The sequence below is a fragment of the Thamnophis sirtalis genome, unplaced genomic scaffold (assembly GCF_051295495.1).
Source record: "Thamnophis sirtalis isolate CommonGarterSnake01/CBP01778 unplaced genomic scaffold, rThaSir2_p1.2 scaffold_10, whole genome shotgun sequence".
Classification (NCBI taxonomy): domain Eukaryota; kingdom Metazoa; phylum Chordata; class Lepidosauria; order Squamata; family Natricidae; genus Thamnophis; species Thamnophis sirtalis.
In genome coordinates, this window is record NW_028261390.1 from 18,061,714 (window position 1) to 18,085,161 (window position 23,448).

General features: G+C 37.8%; 1 protein-coding gene across 3 annotated transcripts in view; it reads right to left on the reverse strand.

Moving 5' to 3' along the window:
• Positions 1–23,448, reverse strand: part of STPG2 (sperm tail PG-rich repeat containing 2) — a 181,563-nt gene that overhangs the window by 136,457 nt on the left and 21,658 nt on the right. For 2 of the 3 annotated variants that reach the window (XM_087723774.1, XM_087723773.1), the window contains exons 6-7: positions 22,794–22,905; positions 1,387–1,491 (exon numbers count right to left, since the gene is read on the reverse strand). In XM_087723774.1, the coding sequence (XP_087579900.1) occupies positions 1,387–1,491; positions 22,794–22,905 (217 nt within the window). The remainder of the gene's footprint in view (positions 1–1,386; positions 1,492–22,793; positions 22,906–23,448) is intronic. The other variant, XM_087723775.1, reaches the window with a different exon arrangement.

Genomic DNA, 23,448 nt, shown 5'->3' on the forward strand with positions numbered 1-23,448 from the left:
CCCCACACTACTTCAGACAAATAGTTATCCAACATCTTTTTAAGAACTTCCAGTGTTGGAGCATTCACAACTTCTAGAGGCAAGTTGTTCCAATTATTAATTGTTCTAACTGTCAGGAAATTTTTCCTTAGTTCTAAGTTGCTTCTCTCCTTGATTAGCTTCCACTCATTGCTTCTTGTTAATTATTATATTATATATTCTTGTTAATTATTATAATTATTAAATCTACATTGCAATAAGAGATTAAAATTGATATCTATCTATCTATCTATCTATCTTATTTACCAAGTTTCTATTCCATCCATCTCATCTGCATGATTCTGGTTATATTAAAACAGGCATGAGCAAACACTCTGTAAAAGTAAGTCAATTTTAAAATGGCAAGATGTTTGGTGGCTGGAGACTGCTTCATGCTCAAGTTCTGGGGCCTAAAACTGCTAAGAAATAGCAGTTGCTAAGTGATATATTAATCACATTATGACTTTTCATATCCAGAGTTCACTGTCTGTTTATCCTAGCTTAAACCATAGTTAAGAAATGATGTCAAACAAATATATTTTATAACCTGTTCTGTTCAATGCGTAAACCAAATTTGGAAAGAATTTACTTTCCAAGAATAAGCAAAAATAAAAAAGTTCTGATTCTTTTGTACCTGAATGCAAGAGAACACAACACCCTAAAGAAGATTCCATATAATTAGATCGAATAATGCTTGAGAGCCTTACACTGCTATTCCAGAATGGGGAAGCGGGGTTGTTTTTGAATATAAAATGAAATAAGCTGTTTGTGTTCTTGTTCCTCTGTTGTCTGTTCATTATTTATATATAATTCTCAATCTTTTGATATTTTGAATTGACATTTCCATTCTCTTCACAGTGTCATGCATGAAGAAACTGTTAGAAATTCTGGCAAGCACGCTACTTTTTGTGTAACATTACCATAAGAGCAGTTAGAATTGATGAGCCTCAATGATTAGGAATCTTTCCTAGCTTTCCAAAGGAAGAGAGAGAGGGGTGGGGAGAGGGAGAGAGAAAGAGGGAGAGGGAGGAAGAAAGAAAGAGCAAAAAAATTCCATGGAATGTAACTGAATTATCTCTGGTTATAGTTGTATTTTGGATCTGATGTACTGTATATCTAATGTACATCTTATGGATCTGATAAATAATCTAGTGACTAATTATAATCTGTAAGAACTTCTGTGCAAATAGTCTATCTGCCGCCATCATGTTCTATTTAACGTATTTGTAAATATCGCAAAAAAAACCACTGCAGACATTCCTCTGCAAACAAAATCCCATAAAACAGTTCTTTGAATTCCTCAGATAGGCTAATAACAATGATAGTTAAAGAAAGTTGCAAATGAGGAAGAGCTATAACACATTTTACCTCGGAAAGAGAAAGAAAAGGAACATGCTGAGCTTCACTTTTCATGATGCTACCTGCCTTCCCAAACTCACTTTTTATATTATATTGGCCAGGACCTGGAACACCCTGAAAAACAGGAAAAAAAATAGATGAAACATCCAAATGTATGACAGCCATTAAAGTTTCAGGGAGACCTAATTCTGAAGGATTACTGAAGTTTTTAAACACAAGTGTTAACGTTTATGAAGTAAGAAACTTCAGTTATTTTTTGGGTCACTTGTAATACAAGTTAATCAACAAATGTCAAGTCAAAAATAAGTCACCAAATCAGCTTCACTCAATCATATGCTATAATTCTTTTGCATTTGCTGGATGCCCCCCTAAAAAAATAACTCTTTACTGTGGCGTATAGAAGGTTTGCTGTAAAAGTTCTCATCAGATTGATGCTTCATGCATGTATAGAACAGAAACTGACAGGTGCATAAACTCTCAAAATGTTGAGAAGAAAACATTAGGCAAGAAGTCCAGCCAAGAAATCTAATAGCCCTAAAGAACTTCTAGAGTGCACTGTGGTTGATGCTCAGCAATCTGATCTAGGTAGTTTCTAGAAACTGCGGTAACCGGATTCTCAACAAGTTTCCACCCGAATAATCTCTGTGTACCAATCATTGGTTTATTAAGATGCTCACACTGGTTTATCAAAAAGTTATAGGTGGTAAAATATCAGAAATTACAATTGAAGTGTTAGTGGCAAAAGGCTAATAATGAACTTAAATAGCATAAATACAAGCTCAAGTTGAACTCTACACTATAACAATAATGGAGACGAAATGCCAATGCTTCTCCTTCCTAGTATCACATTGTGTCAGCAGACTGTCAGCTAACTGCATTGTTCAGTGTAGTAAATTCCTTCACGAAGGGATGTTTAGGAGTTGCTCCTGCTTGGCAACTATGCCCATTTCAATCAGCATTCTGCCAAGAAAAATATTCATATTCACCAAAGGCTTGACTCATCTTGACTGACTGGCACAGTCTAGCCAAGTTGATGACCAGCCTTGTGGTACCCATAAGAGAAAGGCCGTTAGATTGACATCTTCCTTCATTGCTACTGGAAATGTCTTCCTGGATAACCTAAGAGGATTGGGAATTGGAAGCAAAACAGTTCCATTCCTACTTCAGAAAGGAGTTCTGGTGCCAGTGAAGGATGACATCACTCTGATGACCTCTTTCTTATGAGGTATCGCAATGTTGGTTCTTTCATCATTGCTGCTTAACATTTATATGAAGCCACTGAGAGGTAACAACTGCCAATTTAGAGCATGCTGCCATAGAGCCGTGGTGGTGCAGTGGTTAGAATGCAGTACTATAAGATAATTCTGCTGACTGCCAGTTCAATTCTCACCAGCTCAAGGTTGACTCAGCTTTCTATCCTTCCAAAGTCAGTAAACTAAGGACCCAGATTGTTGGGAACAATATGCTGACTCTGTAAGCCACTTAGAAAGGGCTGTAAAGCACTGTAAAGAGGTATATAGTCTAAATGTTATTGCTACCATCAATATGCTAGTAATTTCCAGCTTCATAGTGCTACTTTTGGCCCAGCTGAAGATGCCATCAAAATCTTTTTCCACTGTCTAGAGGTTGTTGAGGGCTGGATGGGACAAGACCAGGGGTGGGTTTCAACCGGTTCGCGGCAGTCCCCGCGAACCGGTTGGTCGGCGAACCCGGAAGTAAGTAACTTCCGGGAACGGCGAAGGGTCCACCCGCCCGCCCGCACTCCTTACCTGGTTTTGACGAGTTCTGTGCTTCCAGGCATGCGCAGGACGCATACAGCGCCTGCGCGATCCTCCAGGAGCAGCTGGAGCATCGCACAGATGCTAGTACGCATGCGTGCACCGCGCGCGTGCACAAGGACGCTGCCGGCCCCGTTCCAACTGAACCGGTTGGAACGGGGCGAGAAACCCACCCCTGGACAAGGCACAGTAAAGTAAATAGTTACTATTCATTATTTTGGTTCTCCTAAACTGCAGACCTGCTGCCTCTAAGATAATACTATTCTTCAAATGACACTGAAAGAGGGTCAAGGTTCCGACTGACGAACCCAACCAATCAAACACTGCTAAGACGTTTCAATCTCTGAATGCAAAACTTTATTGAGTACTTTCAATCTGCATCGATATGATGTACTCAATGAAGTTTTGCATTCAGAGTTCAGAACATTTCAACAGTGCTTGCTTAGTTGGGTTTGTCAGTTGGAACTTTGACACTCCATCAGTGTTGTCATTTGAGTAGTAGTACTATCTTAGAAGCAGCAGGTCTGCAGTTCAGGAGTCCTCCAAGAAACATTGTTACTTCTGAATGGCCAGGTGGAGACTTTGGATCTTTGCTCAGAAGAGAGAAAATCTGACTATTGTAACTCATGTCCTCGTTAACATGTAGTTAGACTTCTGCAACGTGCTGTGTCTGACTGCTTTGTAAACATACTCAAAAAATATAGTTGGCCCAAAACCGATCTTAACTGAGTTTAGTTGCTGTGCTTATGTCTCACTTGCAGGCCCTGAGTAGTTATTAATGAGTTTCCAGACGAATTCAAAATGCTAGTTTGATCAATGAAGTCCTATATGGTTTTGCTTCCAAGCACTTTCAAGACTTCCTTCTCCAACTAAAGTTGAGGTGATCCTTACAGGGAAGTTGCTTATGATACTCAAAGTTCAAGAAGGAGGTAAAGTGAGCAAACATTGTTTCTCAGGAAAGGTATTATATTCTGGAATACTCTTTTTCTAGAAGTCAAGCTGAGCCCTTTAGTATTAATCTTCCAGAAGGTCTGAAGCTCCTTTAGAGGTGAATGTTCACCATATGAAACCAGATTTTCTTGCCTGTGGATTATTTGGTATTCTACATTATGTCTATAGTTTTTTCTTTGATTCGTGAAATTGAATAGAGTTGAATTACTGTAAACATTTAATAGTTTTTACATTGTTGTAAATCTGAAATATTGAACTGCATACAAATGTAGCTAGGTAAGTAGGTAGCAGATTGAAGATGATTCTGAAAAAAGTGGGTCATGATTAAGTGGGAATGAAGACAAGGAAAGGAACTGTGATTACAAGTGTTCCAAACAGCTACTCCTCACAAGGAGATGTGCAAAAAAGCAGTCTCTGGCAGTTTTGGAGTTCTGGGAGGTAGGCTGTATTAAGTTAATAAGAGAGTTTTGGATGTAAAAATAATTTTAGTGGACAGTTTCCAATGCTTAGTTGGTTGTTATTTAAAACATGCCTTCTACTTCACAACACAACAAAGTTTTCAACTGACAATATTCATTTATATAATCGCCACCTAAATTTTACTTAACTCAAGACTGAAATGTATCCTGTGCTTCAATAAAAGAGATAAACCTATGCTATATGGACAAAACTAAGGTAACTGAATTCTAAAGGACTGAATTCAGCTAAATATGGTAAAATGTATGCTATGTAGCTTTGACACTGAAGCATATTGTGGCAATCAATCAAATTATATAAGGGGAAATGTGTTCAGATTTAGGTTATGAATGATTCATGGTATAAAATATTGCCTTTGGAATATGTATCAATTGCCAACCTGAGAGGAACCCCCCGCAAATAGATTATTAATATATCAGGATGGCATTCAGATTACTGTGCTAAACACTTGTGTAATAATAGCATGTTTCTAAACTGCCTGGAGAATTCACACAAACAAAAATACATATTTCTTGCATTGAGAGCTTGTTAGCATTGCTTAATATACATCTTTATTTTAGATAGAACGGTAAATAAACTCATTGGATGGGGTATTTTTGACATAAAGAAAAGAACTACCAATACAAAGATACTGTTAAAGGGATTGAATGTTATACTTAAGAGGTTATAAATATTAATAAGAAAATTAGCATCAAAATAAAATTAATCTTGGGACCTTACCTACTGAAAATTCCACCAGGAGATAAATATTTTATCCTTTTTAAGAAGCCTTTCTCAGTAATCACTAATGAACCATGATTACTATTTACCTTTCACAGTAGTTCTATCATTTCCCCCCATTTAAACCTCTCTCAGAACTGTTGCAGTACCACTGCTTTTTTCTCATCTTCTGAAAGCCATTAATGGAACAAAAACCAATTCAAGGTCATCTGAATTAAAAACAGAACTCATTAGCTTATTTTTCTTTTTTTTTAAAGAAAAAAGGTAAAAGAGGTCTTGTTCATTGAAAGTATTTCCCTTTTGAAAAATAATCTATTAGAAAGTTGGAAACTCTGTATTGAAAAACAATCTCCTCCTTGTTGCTCCAATTTATTGAGAATTCATCTTTGTCCTTGTGTCATACAAAACTCAGTGGAGGCCATTGAGAACCCATTCTGTTTGGTTAGTGATGTACTTATGTGTAACAAAACAGACTGTATCTATTAATCTGCTGAATAAAACCAGTTGAAACCTAAAATTGAGGAGAACTTGAAGTATTCACTGTGAACTTGTCCCTGATTTATCAGAGGATGCTGCCAAAATAGCTTTTTCAATCCTTTTCTTCAAAGCAATCTTCCCATAAATTAATTCACTGGCTAGGACTCTACCGATTCAGTTTCTTTATGATCCACACAATAATATAAAATGAAGTTTTAGAAAGCTTGGTGTGTCAAAATACTACGCTACATATACTTGCTGATAAGCTGGGAATTTTAAGTGCCAAAATACATCCAAAAAATTAATTCATCTAATCCAATGAGCTTATCCATGAGTTTTTACAGTAATGTTTTTTTAAGTACACATATAAGCCCAAATATCATTTAAAAATGTGCCACCCAGTGGTAAGCCAGTTGTAAAAATTTAAACATACAAAACTTTTGAGGATTGGCTTATTTACCATTTTTCATGGTGGTTTGGTTAAAAATTTGATGGTCACATTATCTATTGATAACATACACAAATGTGTTCTGACCCCCCTCGTTCCACACCAAAGCACACTCCGAGCCAAAGATGTTACGGCATTTAATTAACAGACAGACAGGTCCTTGGCACAGACAAGCTTGGGCAGCAATAAACACAGATAAGGCTTGGCAGCAATCCAGACTGCCAAGCTCATAACAATGTTCTCTGACATTCGTTCCTGCGTTGACTTCTGCAAGAGGGGCGTGTGCACAAGCAGTCTTTTTATAGTCTACAGAGGAGCCTAATGACCACCAGCTGAGTGCAATTACTTCCTGTAACTGCGCAACTGTTCCTGACACCTATTAGCTCTTCGGTGCATGCAATAGCAATAGCAATAGCAGTAGACTTATATACCGCTTCATAGGCCTTTCAGGCCTCTCTAAGCGGTTTACAGAGAGTCAGCATATTGCCCCCAACAATCTGGGTCCTCATTTTACCCACCTCGGAAGGATGGAAGGCTGAGTCAACCCTGAGCCGGTGAGATTTGAACCGCTGACCTGCTGATCTAGCAGTAGCCTGCAGTGCTGCATTTAACCACTGCGCCACCTTGGCATCCAGGAACAACTCACTACTGGCGTCTGGCTCACTCTCTCTTTTCTCCTCCCCACTAGTCCAAGGCTCAGGTGCCTCCTGGTGGCCAACCAGCCTCTCTGCAGCCTGCTCAGAGTCGGAACCCTGTCCAGGGTCCTCCACATCCTCCAGAGCCGACTCATCAGGCCCCTCGCTGTCGGAGTCTGGTGGCCGCTCCAACAGCTCCTGCTGGGCCACAACACAAATGTATACAGTAAACCAACTCCCATGCCATGGCCCACTACCAGGCCTTGAGTCCTTCAAACTGGGCCACAGAAGTGCTTGCCTGCCTCTTGCATGGAACCATCCCTTTTATCTCCCTCCCCGCACCCCTGACAGTCCACAAAGCCAGAAAGGTTGGGGAACTCTGCAGTAAAGTATATTTTGCCAAGATGAACTTGAATTTTATCTTGACAAAATAATAAACATTAAAATAATAGGTAACAATAGATAACAATAGATATTTGGCTTAACAGTTTATCCCAAGATAAGGTGGAAAGGAAAATGTATCTTTGAAAATACATTACTTTCAGGGAATATAAGTAAGTCCCAAATGAAGTGGCTTTTAGAATCAAAAGCATAAGTCAATTCAATGTCTAGCATCTCCAGTTGAAATAATTTTAAGCAACAAGCCTCAGGAGGGCCACTGCTGATGTTTTGAAGAGTTTCTGAATAGACAGAACTGGGTTAAACAATCTAGGATCTGACTCATATATGAGCATACAGAGTTAAGCTTTGATATTTATCATAGTTCATTACTGTGTGATTCTAACACAGTGGCAATTTTTATTTTATTTTATTTTATTTTATTGGTAAAGTGAACGAAAAATACCATTTAAATATCATTTATAAGTGGAATATATTTTAATCAACAGAAATAACACTGTAAGACAATAAATTTCAGCATCATACCTTACCCAAGTTAAACAATTAATGCTACTTTTTATGTGCCAAGTGACTGTTAAATAAATCACTTCTATCATGAAATATTAAACGTGTACCTTTATTATCCTGTTAATTTGCAGCATTTGTAACTTTACAAGTGTGTGTTTTATTCATTTTGAGGTATATTATTTCTGACAATCAAGGTAACTGTATTCTTTTTTAAGTGGACTAAACCTATTCAGAGATTATAGACCTTCCTGACATTCAAAATATAGTCATCTATTTTTTAAAAATGGAAAACACTAATTAATCTTTATATCTTGTATTTATGTTTGAATATATGTATGTGTTCTAATACTTCCTGCAAATATGACTTTGTTTCTGCTATAATTTAGGCAGAGGAGATCCTGGACAATTATATATAGTAAATATTCTGCATCTACAAGATGAGCAGAATTATTCTGAGAATAAGAAAACAGTGACCATGACAGTGTGATGAATTCTTCATTTGGGTAGAAAACATCCATCAATTTTCCTATCTAAGTTATTCCAGAAATGTAGGATTTCAACTCCTATAATTTTCAGACATTACGATTAAACAAGTTAAATTCTAACACCTCTTGAGGGCACCTGCCAGAAAAAATAAATCATAAATGAGCACTAAACTGCTAATCAGCTTTTTCTTCCAAGTGTTTTCACATCGTATTGAACCTTTTTCAATATATGCATTTATATACATACCACTCATGCACACACCTACACACAGAGAGACAGACAGACAGACAGACAGACAGACAGACAGACAGACAGACAGACAGACAGACATAAAGTGGCTCCAACAGATCCCATCAGCTACAGATCCAACAGCTATCTATCCAGAAAAGCATAGCGCTAGGACCAGGTAAGATATTACGCAAAACCCTCAAACTCCCAGAGTTTTGGTAAAGGAACAAGATTGGGAAAGACATATATCACATTATAAAGACATTAACATCTGTTTTTTGGGGTAGAATAAGATATATATAGTACTGCATTATATATCTATATATCTATATCTATCTACCTACCTACCTACCTACCTATCTACCTACCAGTATCTCTTATCTATCTCTTCTTTTATCCCAATAAACAGATGTTAATCACCAAAAGCCTTTTCAAACAGTTGTTTTCAGCTTTCCTAAGGGTCAGGAGTAAAGATACCATTCAGATCTCTGGTAAAAGGTTATTCCATAGCATAGATGCCATGAGTGGCCTTTTGCTTTCCCTGGATCATCCACAGGGAGGAACCCCCAAAATTTCTAAGCTAATTGGGCAAACTTGGAGGTAGAATTAAAAACAGTCATGTGATAATATGATCCCTAAATTTGGCCCCTCACTGCTTTGTTTAAATCAAAAAAATCAGTTGCATGTAATACTAACATATAATTAGATAAGACTAGATAGGGAGGTCTAGCATGGTGCCTACAGACACAACCATGCATATCCAGTTGTAATCCAGCTGTGCAGAAATACGGCATAAAAGAAAAATCAGAACCCTGGACTTCTTAACAATTGAAATTAAAGACCTGGAAGGTAGCAGCACATCTGAAAAACCAATAAAGCATACTTAGAAATCACAAGACATACATAGTCATAAACAAGAGACAGAACATAGCACTTTAAAAAAAAATTTTATGTATCATGAAAATACAGTATATCATATATATTTATAAATAAAAAATAAAAACTTGGTATAGTTTAGCCACTGGTTATATTTTATAGTTACCCAGTATGATGTTCATGTGAATCAGAGGCGGATTGCTACTGATTCACACCAGTTCGGGTGAACCGGTAGTAGAAATTGGGACAGGGTTCCAAACCGGTAGAGACGGCAGGCTGGCCATGCCTCCAAACCAGTCCCCCAGTCTCCCATGCCATTGCCAGCATGTTTTTTTTTTACTCATTTTATAATTTACAGGCCTCTGTGCATGCGCAAGCAAAGCACGCGTGAAGCGAACCAGCAGTAACACCGCCAACAACCCACCCCTGATGTGGATGTAAAATATTAAGATTCTTAAGAAAAATAATAAAGGAACCTTTTTGCTATACGACTTCTAAGAAAAGACAAGAAGTATTGACTTAGATAAATGCAGATTGTTCATGTATGACTTTGACATTATAACTAGTTTTCATGGTTTCTTGTATATTGCTGCTTCGAATTACTCAAATCTCACTTTCACAGCTGACAATATAACACAAGATGGGGTTAGATATAAAAGTTGAAAATGCCAGCAACAGCTGTAAATGTCATCCTACCTTAACAGATATATTCAAAAAAAAAAACACCAGGCTTTATACTCAATTTTATAACTTCATTAGATGATGAAGTAAGGCTTCTTTAAAATATTTCTCTCTTTTGAAAATTTAAAAAAGAATTGAGCAATTTGTATTATTTTCCGTTTCATCATTAGGTTGCAGAATGCTGATTCCTATGATCAAGAGGACACAAATTCCACTAGAACTCACAATTATTATTTAATTAGCTGTTTCCATAAATTATTTAGGTTGAAATTTGTTCACTCAATTTATGTCTATAATTGCATCAACACATTTTCATGATCAAACCTGAGATTCTGTAGTGTATGTTTTCAAGGTAAATTCTCATCCAAGACTACTTAACACCTGGACAGCTTAGCAACAGAAAACTAACGTCATATCCCTATTCTAGAATACAGGTAGTCCTTGACTTACAACCATTCATTTAGTGACCATTTGAAGATACAATATCACTTTAAAAAGTGACTTACGACTGTTTTTCACACTTATGACCATTGCAACATCCCCATAGTCACATGATCAAATTTGAATGCCTGGCAAATGGTTATTTATGATAGTTGCAATGTCCAGGGATCATATGATCGCCATCTGACAACCAAAGTCAATGGGGAGCCTGATTCACTTAACAACCATTTACTAATTTAACCGCTATGATTCACTTAGCAAGAAAGGTCATAAAATGGGGCAAAATTCACTTAATAACTGTCTCACTTAGCAACATACATTTTGGGCTCAATTGTGGTAGTAAATTGAGGACTACCTGTAATACATGCTATAGCTTATCTGAAAAGGCTAAATAAATCTGGACTATTCTCTTTTAGAACAAACATTGTGTAAAAAAAAACAGGGGGAAAAAGATAAGATGCAGTAAGCAGAACAAATTAAAAGCAGGACAAAAGGAAAAACATCCAACTAAATTTATATACAGACTATTTATTATATACCCTCTGTAATTTTCTTCCCTTGTCACCGATCCTTGCTTCCATCAAATCCATATACTGATTAATACATTCCAGGAAGTCCTTATGACCAATCGCTTAACAACCATTCAAAATTTCAAGACACTTTTAAAAAGCTACTTACAACCTGTTCTTAAAGTTAAGATTGCATCCCACAGTCACAGGGCTGCTGTGTGCAACATCTTTTGCCTGTTTCCATGCGTTCTGCTTCCATGCTATACATTTAAAGTTGTTACCTTCCTCTTTCTGAAAAAGTCATCAGCTCCCTCCAGCTATATTATGTTCCTTGGTTTTTCTCCTCCTTTTTCTAATGATCACTAATCCTTCATATATTGCTTTTCGCAATTCATTTCTCATTCATTCTCTCTACATCACCTGAGATAACTCACTCTATTTTCAGCCTACATGCACTGATCATCCATAATTCTGGATCACAAGTCTTCTTTTAACAATCAGACACACTTCTCAGGTACTCTCTTCCCATTTAATTTACCTGGTTGTTTCTCCTAACATGTCCAACATTCACTTCCTCCTAAGAAAATGGGCAGAACCATTCCATTTTTATTTCTTTTGACAAATCTCTTCTTCTACTTGTGCCATATCCGTCATCGGACATTGGCAATCATGTTGGCGATCCTGTTTTCATCAACAGCCGCATGAAAAAAAGAGTAGTATTTGACTAATACTACTTTCACCAGCATCTGCAATATCCGTCTAAAACTTTCTCCTTTCATTGTCCCATCTTTAGTAAATGTAAATGTAGGAAACACAACTCTTGGGTTATAAAAAAGGCTTATCATGCGAAACAAGCAACATCTCACTGCTAGGTTATTTCTAAAAAAAAAACAGTTATCAACATTTGGGAAGCAATTGCAAATATTGGTAATTGCTATCTTTTGATACATATTTTTTCATCCAAGGTGAAAGAGACACACTTCCACAGCAGTAACCATCGGTGCCTATAATAATATTATTCAAATTCTTCCTCTTCGCGAGGTAACACTGTGTGTCCTGCTCGGGATGACTTTGCTTGTCCTCCAGGTACACCCAAAGGGCAACATAGACAATAATGATCCATCTGTTCACTACTGGCAACTAGCAAACTTCTAATAAAGACAGATGTGGGTCACCCTGTACAACTGTGCTGCAGGGTGCTAATGAATCCTCCTAATGGTCACTACCTGCCACTTTAAACTGATTGATGGACAAAAGGGCTAAGCTTGAAGAGCTAAGATGAGTGCGGAGGACTATCATCACTCTTACTACAACATCTCTTCTATACTGACAGCCTTGCTCTTTCCTGTCATCTTTCTCAGTTTGAGCTTTATTCGGATATATTCTGAAGCATACCAAATAATAATAATGATAATAATAATTTTACTTTCACAAGTTGGAGAATGAATGAGAGATTTTTTACTAGATGAACCGCTCTACTACGCTGAAGGTTCAGGAGCAATATGTTTACAATTTACCGCTTCATCAAGTCTTTCCAAACATAAAAATAGCCATTTGTAACTAAATCCAATGTTAAATGACTTGCAATGCAATGTTTCCTGTTCCAGATACCTTTACCTATCCACCATTCATTTCACCAAACATTTGTTAGTACAGTAACAAAGTTAAAAGTAACATTTATTAGTTACTTTTACTAACTAATAAATTAGTTCCAAATTTCATTACTAGCTCCTTCAAGGTTCCACCCAAAGTGCTTCCATTTGATTTCTCTAGAAAATTTGTAAAATATTAATCAACACAGTTCAATATTAGGCATACAATGCATGGTTTGCTAAACAGTTAGTTATATGCAAAGTTTTAGGTACCCTTGGTCATATTGTATGTTTCAGTGTATCCTTAAGTAGACAGGTTTTTATTATTTAATAATTTGTATGCCGTTCAACTCCCAACAACTCTGGACAGCTCCCAAGTAAAAAAAATATTAAAACAATAAAAAACCTCCACATTGCCAAAACCTCTGGATAGCACAAAGTTAAATACATATTTCTAGAAATTTAAATGCACATTTAATATTTATGTGTAGCCGTTTAAAATGCAGAAACAAGGACACAATATCCTGCCTCCTATTTTATCCATACTAACAACTCTGTAAAACAGGTTGGGCTGAGAGACAGTGATTGGCCAAAGTCATCCAAATGACTTTCATGACTAAAGGACGCTTAAACTCACTGTCTCCCGGTTTTTAGGCTTATACCTTAACCACTATACCTGGGATGGCGAATCTAGGAGCTCCAGAGGACTAAAATCGGCCCTACGAGCAAACTGGAAGTGACTATAATTGGTCCTCCGGAGCCTTCAGAAAAGCCTCCAGAAGGCCCCTGAAGGCTCCGGAGGGCTTAAACCGGCCCTATGAGCAAACCAGAAGTCCGTTCCCAAACTTCCGGTTTGCCCATAGGGCTGGGTTTTTTGCGCTCCGGAGGCTTCAGGGAAACTCCTGAAGCCTCAGGAGGGCCTCCGGGGGGGGGTGTTTTTGCCCTCCCCAAGCTCCTATAAAGCATCTGGAGCCTGGGGAGGGTGAAAAAAATCATGCAAAAAATGGGGGGGAATGCTTCTCATGCGCGCATCTGCACTGGGGGTTGCACATTGCATTATGGGTACAGCATGCCCGTGCACAACCCCCTTGTGCTCCACCCGCTTATGGCACACAAGCCAAAAAAGGTTCGCCATCGCTGCACTAAACCATTTGACTCTCTATACAGTATATACAATAATTAGGCACAACCCAGGTTATTCACACAGTATATTTACTGAATTAGAGCGTATTCTTTGATAAAGTAGTAAGGAAGACAGCAGTAAAAGCTTCCTATATAATGCTCTGAATAACAATTAAATACAATTATGTATTATGATTAGAACATCCAATGTACAACCAGTCCTCAAAACTAGATTATAGATAGTGTGAACTCCTTGATGAACTATGAAGTCAACTGCAATTTGTAAGCTGAATTAATATTTTAAGTTGTGATCTATAAGGTAAAAAAATATCATGTACATCAAAATGAACATTAATATTCTTCAGGATAATTTATTGTTAAGCTGCTTCATTTATAATTTGTTTGTCAGTAGTTCTCACCTTTCCTTGGTTATTATGAGTTCATCAAAGTATAATAGTGTGCTTCCAGCAAGCATCTCCATACAGCTACTGACTTACAACAAAGATGTTCATGTCTCATCCATCTAGTTTCCATTTAAAGATTATCAAACTCGACCACATCACGTGACGTATCGTGACATATCACGATGCTTTTGCCTTTGCCGAGCCAGGGTGGGCCTGCCCTATGCATGATGCATCTGGCTCTGGATCGATCCAGAGCTCTGTTATCGGCTTCAGAGAACTTCATTCAGGAAAGAAGAAATGGCCGAGGTATGCGAAGCCTGGCTGCAACTATCCAAAGGTAAGTAGCAAGACAGCTCCACCCTTTCCCCATCCCTACCCTAGTTTAATTTTTCCCGTGCACCCTGGAATGGGCGGGGTCCTAATTAGGACTTATTTTGTAGGTAGGGCTTATATTGAGTGGACATGTAAAAATCAAGCTACAAGTTATTTTCTGAGTAGATCGTATTTTCAGATAACGTGGGTATTATGCAAAATGCACCAATGTCACATAATTTCCAGGGCCTCCATAGCTCAGTAATATCCACCACATGCCACAACTAGCGATGAGCATATTATACCAGACAAATTCTTCTTTTAATGTTCTCTTATTTCCCTTTTCTCTTTTTATTTCCTTTCCTTATCTAGTTATGCTTTGTTCTTTTTCCAGTTGTTCGTAGAGCCACAATCAAGTAGCCTTTATTCATACTTAACCTTGCCTATCATGGCCCATTCATACAGCTATAACCTAAACCAACCTATCTTCCACCCAACTGTTTAAAGAAAATGCAATCCCAATCCCCACAATCTTCATTCTGTCCAAGGTGCCATCTTTAAAAAAAAAGTTTCCTGACTACCGGTAATAACTATTCAGCCTCTGCTTCAATATAGTCATTTCATATCTCTTGATAATTGGTTCTACTATCACAACACTCTTACTTAGATTTTTCTTCTAACATTCAAATGAAAGACTCTTTGTGTGACTATAAGGCCATGTTTCTGTCTCCACATGGGAAGTGTTCTGACCTAGGCTTCCCAAGAGTATGAAGCAAACTCGTCTTGACAAAAAACCCTTTTATTAATTTACAGTGAATTTTGCTCATTCACATCCAGCAAAGTCTTTCAAAGGAGGATTTACAGTCACAAACCTTATCTGGCTTGGAGAGCTGAAAAACCGATATCTGCAAGACTTGGCAAGGAGTCTCAGAGAGTCACAAACCAATTAAGCAAACTAATTGTCTCCTGCAAACTCCACTCTCCTTTCGCTCCTCTTTTATTTCCCCTGGGAGGGGCCATTCATTGTTCACCTATAGCCTTACTCCCAAGTCGATCCCTGTTGTTTAGCTGTTCCCTTCATCTGGCAACTCTGTGCATGTGCACACTGGGAACAGGCTCCAACTGTTTGTCTGCCTCACTGATGTCTGACTCCGAAGGCAGCTGATAACTGGTATACGGCTCTGGCCCCCTCTCTGCCTCCGACACAGAGCTCTCATCAGATCCTTCCCCAGACTCCAGGACTGGCCCATGTTCCTCCCCAACCTCCTCACTGTCTGAATCTGCTGCCAGCTCCGCTTGCCGCTGACAGGCCACAACAGGAAGGTGGAGGGTTTTGATTCTCAAATATACGAGGAGGGCTATCATAATTATAGAGGACGCCCTTGAAGAAAGTAAGGAAGAATCATTATAAAGGCAATACTCACATAAGTGAGGCTTGAATTCAGACCAAGAAAGTGGTTTATAAAAATATCTCAAATACAACCACCCTCCCAATTCAGATGAAAATAAATGGGGAAGGAATGGAATCACATTCAGATTTGCAAGATTTTGTTCCTATAGCTGTTCCAATATATGTGTACAGTGCAATACAATAGTCAAATTGGATGGTGATTAACTATAAATCATACAGACTTTGTAAGCATAGAAGAGAAAGTTAGCTGTTATTATAAAATGGAGGTCAATCAGTACAGTATGTTATGTCATTCAGAGGTCACTTCTATCCTACAAAAAAATTGTATCTCTCATCTACTGTGCCCCATATACTAGAGAAAAGAATTCCAGAAAATTCTGCAGCAAAACTCTAACCTGCTATCACAATATATAAATATCCACTAGATAAATAGATCACATATATCAAAGCACACAACATGAAAGATAATTATTCTTTCTCCATTTGTTTCTGTCAACAGGAATAGAAACATACAAGTGAAAATTTGGTGGTATGACACTTAGCAAAATCAGCAAACACCCCAAAGAAAATAGAAGATAATTAATTGAAGAATAGATAGTTACTTGGGTTCTCAAAAGACTGTTCCTTCAAACTTCATTCTGTTTCAATAACAAACTTCAACTACACTTTTTTAGGGAATACTGCATATAGATAACATGGGAATGAAGACTAAGTACAAAGGGAAAGCCTAGCTTTTAAATTGTGTGCTGTATTTTCCCATGCTTATTTGTTATACGCACTGTTTTTTGCTAACATCATGTGAAATTAAGTGAACAAATTTCTCATGTACAACCAAAGGTAGTAACCAGGTAGTCCACGACTTATGGCCACAATTTCCTTTGTTAAGCAGGACAACTGTTAAGTACGTTTTGCTCAATGTTACAACCTTTTTGACATAGTAATTGAATGGATCACTGCAACTGTTAAGTGAATCATGCCAATCTGGCTTCCCCCATTGACTTCTTCTTGTCAGAAGCTGATTGGGAAGGTCACAAATCATCATCACATGACCCAGAGATAGGTTGTTAATTTTTTTACTACTGATTTGGACGTGCTCCCACATGCACGCAACACTTCTGCGCATGCGCAGAAGCATCCAGGCAGGGGGACGGACCCTCCCGCCGTCGCTACTACCACTTCGCCTGATCTGGGCCAAACCGGCAGCAACCTATCTCTGATAGGACCCAGGTCAGTGCATGTGACTGTGGGGATGCTGTAATGGTTGTAAGTGTGAAAAACAGTTATAAGACAGTTTTGTCGGTGCCATTGTAACTCTGAATGGTACTAAACAAATGACTGTAAATCAAGAACTACCTGTACCATCCTTTATATTATTCTCAGGAAGATCCAGCTGACAACAGTTTTCAATAAAAATAAGTCTTCACCAAGAATTAGCAAAGGCAATGGGATTATTCCCCAAACTAAGGAGCCTCTGAAACTGAAATGGTAACAAACAATAAAGGGAATCATTATATACACTATCTTGAACTCACAAATAAAAAGCAGGAAACAATTTTAATGAACAAATAATAAAATAATTGCAATTGTCAAGATTTTAATTTAACAAACCACTTAAGATGTTTGTTATTCTATTATCCATCATATCAATACTATATAGAGTGCATAATAAAACTCTTTAAGAGTCTATATGAGCTGTGGTGGCACAGTGGTTAGAAAGCAGTATGCAGGCTACTTCTGCTGACTGCTGGCTTCCAGCAATTCAGCAGTTCGATTCTCACTGGTTCAAGGTTAACTCAGCATCCATTCTTCTGAGATCAGAAGATTGTTGGGGGCAATATGTTGTCTCTGTAAACCACTTAGAGGGGTTTGTAAAGTACTGTGAAGCGATACATAAGTCTAAGTGCTATTGCTATTGCAATAATAATAATAATAATAACAACAACAACAACTCCACCATTGCCAGTCCCAAGTCCGGATGAGAAAGGAGGAGGGTTGGGATGACCCCATTAAAAAAAAACGCCAACCCATATAACATGGTGAAAGAAACAAATAAAAATCTATACCGCAGCGGTCGTCGCGCGGGTTAACAAGGGCCGCGGCGGATGTTGAGGTCCCTGGGCATGCATCGACAAGTGGGCTACAAGTGGACCAGCCAACAAAACGACAAAAATACAGTACAGATGAAATCATGCCATAATGGCCTGTTATTACAACTCAGAGCCAGAAAAAAAAGGCTATTTAAAGCGAATGTATGAATTATGGAAACAACAATATCCAGACTCAAATGTTAGTGAACAGTGACTAGCAGATCAAAGGCGATTTATTATACGTAATAAAGTGTTTAGTGAAGTTGAACTTGAGGAAATTCAGGCAAATTGCAAAACCAAAAAAACAATATCACAAGTGGAAATAACTGACATACAAGACACAACTAAAAACATTATAGTAGAACTCCCAAAAGAAAATGTCGGGGAGGAAATAACAACATTACTACCAGAACCAGTTATCACTGAACCAACTGATGAACTAACTCAAAAACAAAAAGCATTGAAGGATAAGATCATGGAGCATTTTCTGCTTAATGTGGAAAGGCAACGTTTACCATCATTAAAAACTGTGCCTAAGAAAATTTTGGCCCCTATTATGAAAATGGTTAATGCAGTGCTTTCAACAATCAAACCGGGATCCATCTTGGAAACGAATCAGTTAATGTAAAGTGCAGCTGTAATAGTCACTAAAGAACTAGGCATTAAAGCACCTAGTCACACAATGGAAAAAGCATCAAAGCCAAAGTGGAAAATCCGATTAGAACAAAAAGTCAAAAAATTAAGGGCAGATGCTAGCAACTTAAAGAACATGCATGAGCAACGGCTTAAAAACAGCAAAATCATAGATCACCTATTCAGAAGATATAGATTGGATACAAGAAACATCAATGAATCTGTAGAGATTATAAAACAGCAGATAACAGCAACAGCTAGAAAAATTGAAAGATATGAGGCACGAATCATCCAAGATAAACAAAATCAGCAATTTCGATCAGACCAATGGCGTTTTTATCAAAGTCTTAATGTGAATGGTGACACCAAAAGTGAAAAACCAGAAAAGCAGGCCACAGTTGAATTCTGGAAAGAACTGTGGGAAAATGCAAAGGACTACAATAAGGAAGCAAAGTGGATACATGACTTTGAGAAAAGCATTGGCAACAAGCAAATGCAAGTATTAGAAATAACAACTGAGATGATCAAGAATCGAGTAAAAAAAGTAAAGAATTGGACATCACCTGGAAATGACCAATTGCATGGTTTCTGGTTCAAATATCTGACCAGTTTACATGCAATATTGGCCAGGCAACTCAGTGAAATTTTACAAAATGGTCAAATTGATGAATGGTTGACAACTGGAAAAACATACTTGATTCAGAAAGATGCAACTAAAGGAACAACACCTGAAAACTACAGACCAATAACATGCTTGCCAACAACCTTCAAATTACTCACAGGCATTATTGCAGATAACATGTTGGATTATTTGGAAACAAACAACATCTTGCCAGTAGAGCAAAAAGGCAACAAAAGAAGGAGCAGGGGCACAAAAGATCAGCTTCTAATTGATAAAATGATATTAGAAAATTGTAAGAACAGAAAAACGAACTTGAATATGGTCTGGATTGATTACAAAAAGGCATTCGACTCATTGCCACACAGTTGGATCATAAAATGCTTAGAAACAACTGGCATTAGCAAAAATATTACATCCTTTACTGAAAAGGCGATAAAACAGTGGAGAACTGAGTTGGCAGTAGGGAATGAGAACTACGGAATGGTTAATATCAAGCAAGGAATTTTCCAGGGTGATTCACTTTCACCTCTTCTCTTCATCATCGCAATGATCCCACTATCAGTAATCTTTTAAAAAATGAAATTAGGCTACCAAACAGCCAAATAAGCTGAAAAAAATTCTCATTTATTATATATGGATGATTTGAAACTCTATGGAAAGTCAGAAATAGAAATCCAATCACTGACAAACACCATCCGTGTATTCAGCACCGATATTTCAATGCAGTTTGGCATGGAAAAATGTGCCACTGTATCCATAAAAAGGGGCAAAATCACTACATGTGAGGGAATGGAAATGCCAAATGGCCAACTAATTAAATGCAATGAAAACAAAGCCTACAAATATTTAGGCATTCTGCAGTTGGATAACATCAAGCATGGAGAAGTAAAAACTATTGTCAGGGGAGAGTACACCAACAGAGTTAGGAAAATTTTGAAATCTAAACTGAATACAATCAAGGCCATAAATACCTGGGCAATACCAGTTATAAGATACACAGCTGGTATAGTTAACTGGACACAAGCTGATTTGGACATTTTGGACCAAAAAACCAGGAAACTAATGACAATGCACTATAGTTTACATCCACGTGGTGATATTGATAGACTGTACCTGCCCTGAAAATCAGGTGGCAGAGGATTATTACAAGTGAAGCAAATAGTTGAAGAAAAAAAACATGAACTGGCTGATTATTTAAAAGAAAGTCAAGAACATCTATTAATCAAAGTAAAGAACAAAAATCTATTGAAGGTCCAACAGACTAAACAAGAATACAGAAAAGATGTGATAAAATCAAGAATGGAGAGTTGGCAGAACAAAGCACTGCATGGCCAATTTCTGGAAAAAATAAAAGATAAAGTGGACAGTGAAAAAACTTGGTTATGGTTAACAGCAGGTACATTAAAGAAGCAAACAGAGTCACTAATCCTTGCTGCGCAAGAACAAGCTATCCGCACAAATGCCATTAAGGCCAAAATCAAAAAGTCCTCTGATGATATCAAATGCAGACTTTGCAAAGAAGCTGATGAAACTGTTGATCACATACTCAGCTGCTGTAAAAAAATCGCGCAGACTGATTATAAATTGCGGCACAATTCAGTAGCACAAATGATCCATTGGAATTTGTGCAAAAATTATAATATTAAAATAGCAACAAACTGGTGGGAACATAAGCCTGGAAAAGTCACCGAAAATCAGATGGTCAAGATCTTGTGGGATTTTCGCATACAAACGGACAAAATACTGGCGCATAATACACCAGACATCACACTGGTTGAGAAAAATAAGGTTACATTCATAGACATCGCAATACCAGGTGATAGTAGGGTCGATGAGAAGGAATATGAAAAAATCGCGAAATACCAGGACTTAAAAATCGAAATTCAACGATTATGACACAAACCAGCAGTAGTAATTCTAGTGGTAATTGGCACACTGGGTGCTATTCCAAAAGCACTGGAATTACATTTAAAACAGTTAAAAATTGACAAAATCACCATCAGTGAAATGCAAAAAGCCGCACTTCTTGGATCTGCACGCATATTACGAAAATACATTACGACGTCCTAGGCCCCTGGGTGGGGCCCGACTAGTAATCAATGCCAAATCCGGCAAAACAACTGGCCGCTGTGATACAATTCTGTTGTTGTGAATAATAATAATAATAATTAGTTTTAGAGAATGAGAACATCAAGATCCTGTGGGACTTCAAAATCCAGACTGACAGGCACTTGACCCACAGCATACCGGACATAACAATAGTTGAAAAGAAGGTAAACAGCAAGAAAAAATCACAAAGTACCGGGACTTGCAAATTGAAGTTGAGCGACTGTGGAAAAAGAAAACGTGTGTTGTCCCAATTGTAATTGGAGCCCTTGGAGCAATACCTAAAGGGCTACCTCGCTATTTGGAAATTTTAAATTTATCAGACTTGAACATTCTGATTCTACAAAAAAAACACCGTACTTGGAACAGCTTATATCCTTCGACGTTACCTTAACAGTTCCTAGGTCCTTGGTTAGGACTCGAGCTGTTGAGCTACCAACAAGCCCCAAAGGCTGTGAATCTCACCAAAGATTAATCACGGAAGAAGAAGAAGAAGAAGAAGAAGAAGAAGAAGAAGAAGAAGAAGAAGAAGAAGAAGAAGAGGAGGAGGAGGAGGAGGAGGAGGAGGAGGAGGAGGAGGAGGAGGAGGAGGAGGAGGAAGAAGAAGAAGAAGAAGAAGAAGAAGAAGAAGAAGAAGAAGAAGAAGAAGAAGAAGAAGAAGAAGAAGAAGAAGAAGAAGAAGAAGAAGAAGAAGTATTTCAAGAAATACCAACAAAGAAACAAAGACAGAGAAAACAAGCACAGATGGAGGGAAGAAAAGGGGCATCAATCAACTTTGCCAAAAGCCTGGGTGAAGAGTCACCTCTTGAGGACTCTTTAAAATACCAACAGGGCAAGAGCCATTTCAATTTTAGGGGAGCCTCACTGAAGAGGATAAGCTGTGCTACAGAGAAGGCCTGCTACTCTGTGGAGCGGGGTGGGGATGAGCCACATGAACAAAACGAGAAAAGCCTATTTACTCATCTTATAATGCTTGCACAATAATCCTCTTAAATCTCAGTACTTGGCAAGTCAAGCTATTGTTTGACATACTGAAGCAATATGGACATGATAGATAAATAGATGGAACAGAGGGACAGCATGAGTGCTTAAAGAATTAGACAAAAAAAAGTGGATACTCCTCCATAAGCTGTAGGAATGAGTCACCAAACTGAAAACTATCCTCTTAAGGCTATATTTGAAAAAGAAGAATGAAAACTCTGTCTTTTTCTTATTTGGAAGAAATATGACACAGCATTTCTCCTGCTGTTTCTCCAATTCTCCTATGACTTTCAGAAGTCTTACAAAAGAATGTTATAAAAATGTAACAAGAATATATCATACTTTGCCAAGATTGCTTAAGTCTATGCAAATTCATCTTCTGAAAGCACGGCTTTGTAAAGCCCACCAATTATTTTTATTCCACAGCTCATGCTCTTTTTTTTTTTAACGCATGCTGTTTCAAACTGGGACTTTCAAATCCCGTCATAAATAATTTTCTACATATTGCAAATGACTATGTTCAGTTGCGTTACCTTTTTTCCTTCCTGTAATACTATTTCTTCATGATACCGTGGAATATAGAGAACACATTTTTTCTTGTCTTCCTTCTTGATGTTGACATTTTCACAATGCGTTGCGCTTTCCCTTTAGAAAATTTGAAGAGATTTATGAGTTGCCTTTTAAATGCCTAAGCTCCTAAAACATGCACAAAATGCTTTTACCCTTTTCCCCCCAAGAGGAACATTAAAAACAGCTGCTTTTGCAAGAACAAATGAAAAGCCACTTTGCTCACTAATAGCCTCGCCTTCACTTATATAATGGAATAAGATCTATTTTTCATTTTCAAATTTTCTTCCCGCAGATAAATTACTACCATATTTTTCAGAGTATAAGATGCACCTTTTTTCCTCAAAAAAGAGGCTGAAAATCTGGGTGCATCTTATACACTGAATACAGCATTTTTTGCCTCCCGAAGCCCCGCCCTTCACCAAAATGGCCTTGCATAGCTTATGGAGGCTTTCAGAGAAATCCTTGGGGCTGGGGAGAGCAGAAATGAGCAAAAAATGGGTCTTTGGGGGGGGGGCTCAGCTCCCAGCAGCACTCTATAAGCCTCCATAAGGCTATGCATGCAATTTTTTTGACGAAAAACAGGCCTGTTTTTGCAAAAAACGGGCCATTTTTGCTCAT